The sequence below is a fragment of the Montipora capricornis genome, chromosome 3, assembly GCF_036669925.1.
Source record: "Montipora capricornis isolate CH-2021 chromosome 3, ASM3666992v2, whole genome shotgun sequence".
In the NCBI taxonomy this organism is placed as follows: domain Eukaryota; kingdom Metazoa; phylum Cnidaria; class Anthozoa; order Scleractinia; family Acroporidae; genus Montipora; species Montipora capricornis.
Window position 1 is genome coordinate 9,920,878 of NC_090885.1, and position 2,500 is coordinate 9,923,377.

The following is a 2,500-nucleotide window of genomic DNA, read 5'->3' on the forward strand; positions in this document are numbered from 1 at the left end:
TAGATCTTTGTCTAAACAGATCAATTTTGGGGGCGATTACTGTTCGAGAATCTAGTTTGTGAAAAGGGACTTATAAGGCTGTTCTCCTTATCCAATAGGTTTTAAATATTCCAAGGTCAGTTAAAGTTTATCGAATCAATAAATTTCAATGTCTCGATTCGGAGTTTGTGATTACACGAGATCTATAAGACCATTCAACCTGTTAGTGTGTACTTCTGAAATTCTTTCCTTGCCTCTACACGGTACTAAACAGGTGTTAATTAATGGTTCTAAAATATCTGACTAATCGCAAATGGGGGAGTGACTTACCATTGTGAGTCAACTGAGTCAAAGGCGAATTTTCAATGAAAGGCGGTTTCCAACCAATTTAGTATGATGACTGATTCAGCGCTCACGACTTCTGTGGCTCAAAAGTGCGATGAGCCAAGTTTTATATGCAAGATTTGCACCAAAAAAAAGAGCACTCTTTTATTGCGTGGGCGGCACAACCGGAGAAGGCAGGAGGAAACAGAGGTTAATTTAATTTATGAAGGTCAGAGCCAGTCAAGCTTTACTGTTCTCTAATGGCTTCCCAACGCTCTCAATGCCTCCCTTTTTCGGTGTGAGAGTTAATGTTATTTACCCTAGGTGCTACACGGGGCTCCGTAAAAGTAAAAGTATTATTTGGGCTCTCGCGGGGTATGAGTATCTTAGAAATGTGCAAAAGCGTCAAGTCTATATGCAATCAAATACCTAAGAATGGCACATGATTAAAACGAAATGCAACGTGCATAGAATGTACGCGAGTGTCAATCTGAGGTAAATAGTTTTGCCTTGATGGAGTTAGATTGAGTATTCAGTTCAGGTTTGTTAATCGTCTTGGATAAAGGCATTTCGTGAATTAGGCATTCCAGCTTCCCACCGTATTTATTCAATCTGTTGTTGAGTTTATTTTTTTTGACAACATTTGACATCCGTTGCTCTTTCTCAATAGACTTTTGAATATTACTATTCAGTCGATCTGGCTCATTTGTTGAAATAGAATTTTAAAGAAAACACGTTTTTCACGCGTTCTGTACCAAAGAACATGTGTTTTTTGTCTTGAACAAAGAAGAAAATTGTATGAGTCCGTAGGGTTCGTGCAACTTGTGGTTTGCTCGTATACGCGTGCTCTGCAGTGCCCGTGAGAGCGGAGCGCAGTCAAGTCTGAAAACTTCATTTACAAGAAAACACGATGTGAGATTACAAACCCCTCACTTAATAAGTTTGAAAATACTAGACTAATTTACGATCCGCGTTTTCATCATTTCAATTCATGTCCCGGAGAACGAGCAAGGCCCCAGAGCAAGAATTACTTATTAAGGTAACGTCTAAAAATTATATTTATAATTTTCAAATTTTAGCTAAAGGTTGATGTGTACACTTAAGGTCAAACGCTTTTATGGCGTTTAGAAATCATATCTCGAGGCATACTGTGAAGTTAAACAGGCCTAATTGCAGACGAAACACATCCCTCATATACACGGCGCGCATGCAAAAAGTCAAAGGCGCTTTTGGGGTTAAAACACGTGAAAAGCGTACTGCATAGCACAAGCAGACCAGAAATTGCACGAACCCTACGGGCGCATACAATTTTCTTTTGTTGAAGAAAGAAAAACACATGTTCTTTGGTATAAAACACGTGGAAAACGTGTTTTCTTTAAAATTCTATTTGATCAAATGACCCAGATCGACCGCTTAGTAATTTGTAAGAAAAAGTAATCATATCAAATGACGTCAAAAATAAACTCAAGAAAAAACTCTCAGTTATGATCACGAATCAAGATCCGGCCAAATGTAAATTCGACCTTAAGTCGAGCTGTTGTTGGAAATAAGTTTCGAACACTGTCTAATTGACACTCGTCGGATCGAATTTACAAAAAAATAGAGATTATTTTCCAGGCTTAAAACAGCTCGACTTAGGAGGTCGAACCAGTTACAGTTGAATGAGTTTTATTCGCAATCACAGAATCACAATTAAGAATATTTTAAGAATAAACCGAAGGCTGAAATTTGGAAAAGAGTATAATTTTGTGTGGTGCAAATTTGTAATCATAATGACTAACAATTCAATTATACGTTTTTAACTAAAATGTATAATAATGTTTTAGGAACGCTTTTATTTTCATAAGCCAAAGCGGTACAGTGCCGTCTGCCGTGACAAAAAGCAACGGCGGAGTACTGCAACAGAGCAGGTGAACAATGTAACACGATTATGATACAGATCTTACGGAGCCCATTAAGTGTCATCCAAATTTACACTCTTATTTTCAGTTTTCGCGACTTTTTTCGCGAATTTTTTCGCGACTTTTGCGGTTTACATCATTGCGGGCTCGTTTGTTGTATTCCAAAATGGCGGCGACGAGATAAGAAACGCAAGGAGTGACAGGCCACACTGATTCCCTTCCTGTGTGAAAATAATAATATAATAGCAAAGTATTTTGCAGCGCATTTAAAATTCTCAATGCGCTTACAGTGGGAA

The 2,500-nt window shown here is 38.0% G+C and overlaps 1 protein-coding gene across 3 annotated transcripts in view; it reads right to left on the minus strand.

Annotated features, from left to right (window-relative positions):
* LOC138042147 (PRELI domain-containing protein 2-like) overlaps positions 1 to 2,500 on the minus strand; it is a 17,221-nt gene that overhangs the window by 4,495 nt on the left and 10,226 nt on the right. Inside the window, exon 6 of one of the 3 annotated variants that reach the window (XM_068887947.1) lies at positions 1,911 to 2,425. The exons of 1 other annotated variant lie outside the window; for it this stretch is intronic. In XM_068887947.1, coding sequence (XP_068744048.1) covers positions 2,341 to 2,425 — 85 coding nt within the window. In that variant the 3' untranslated portion in view covers positions 1,911 to 2,340. Of the gene's footprint in view, positions 1 to 1,910; positions 2,426 to 2,500 lie in introns of those variants that run through there. One more of the 3 variants, XM_068887949.1, reaches the window with a different exon arrangement.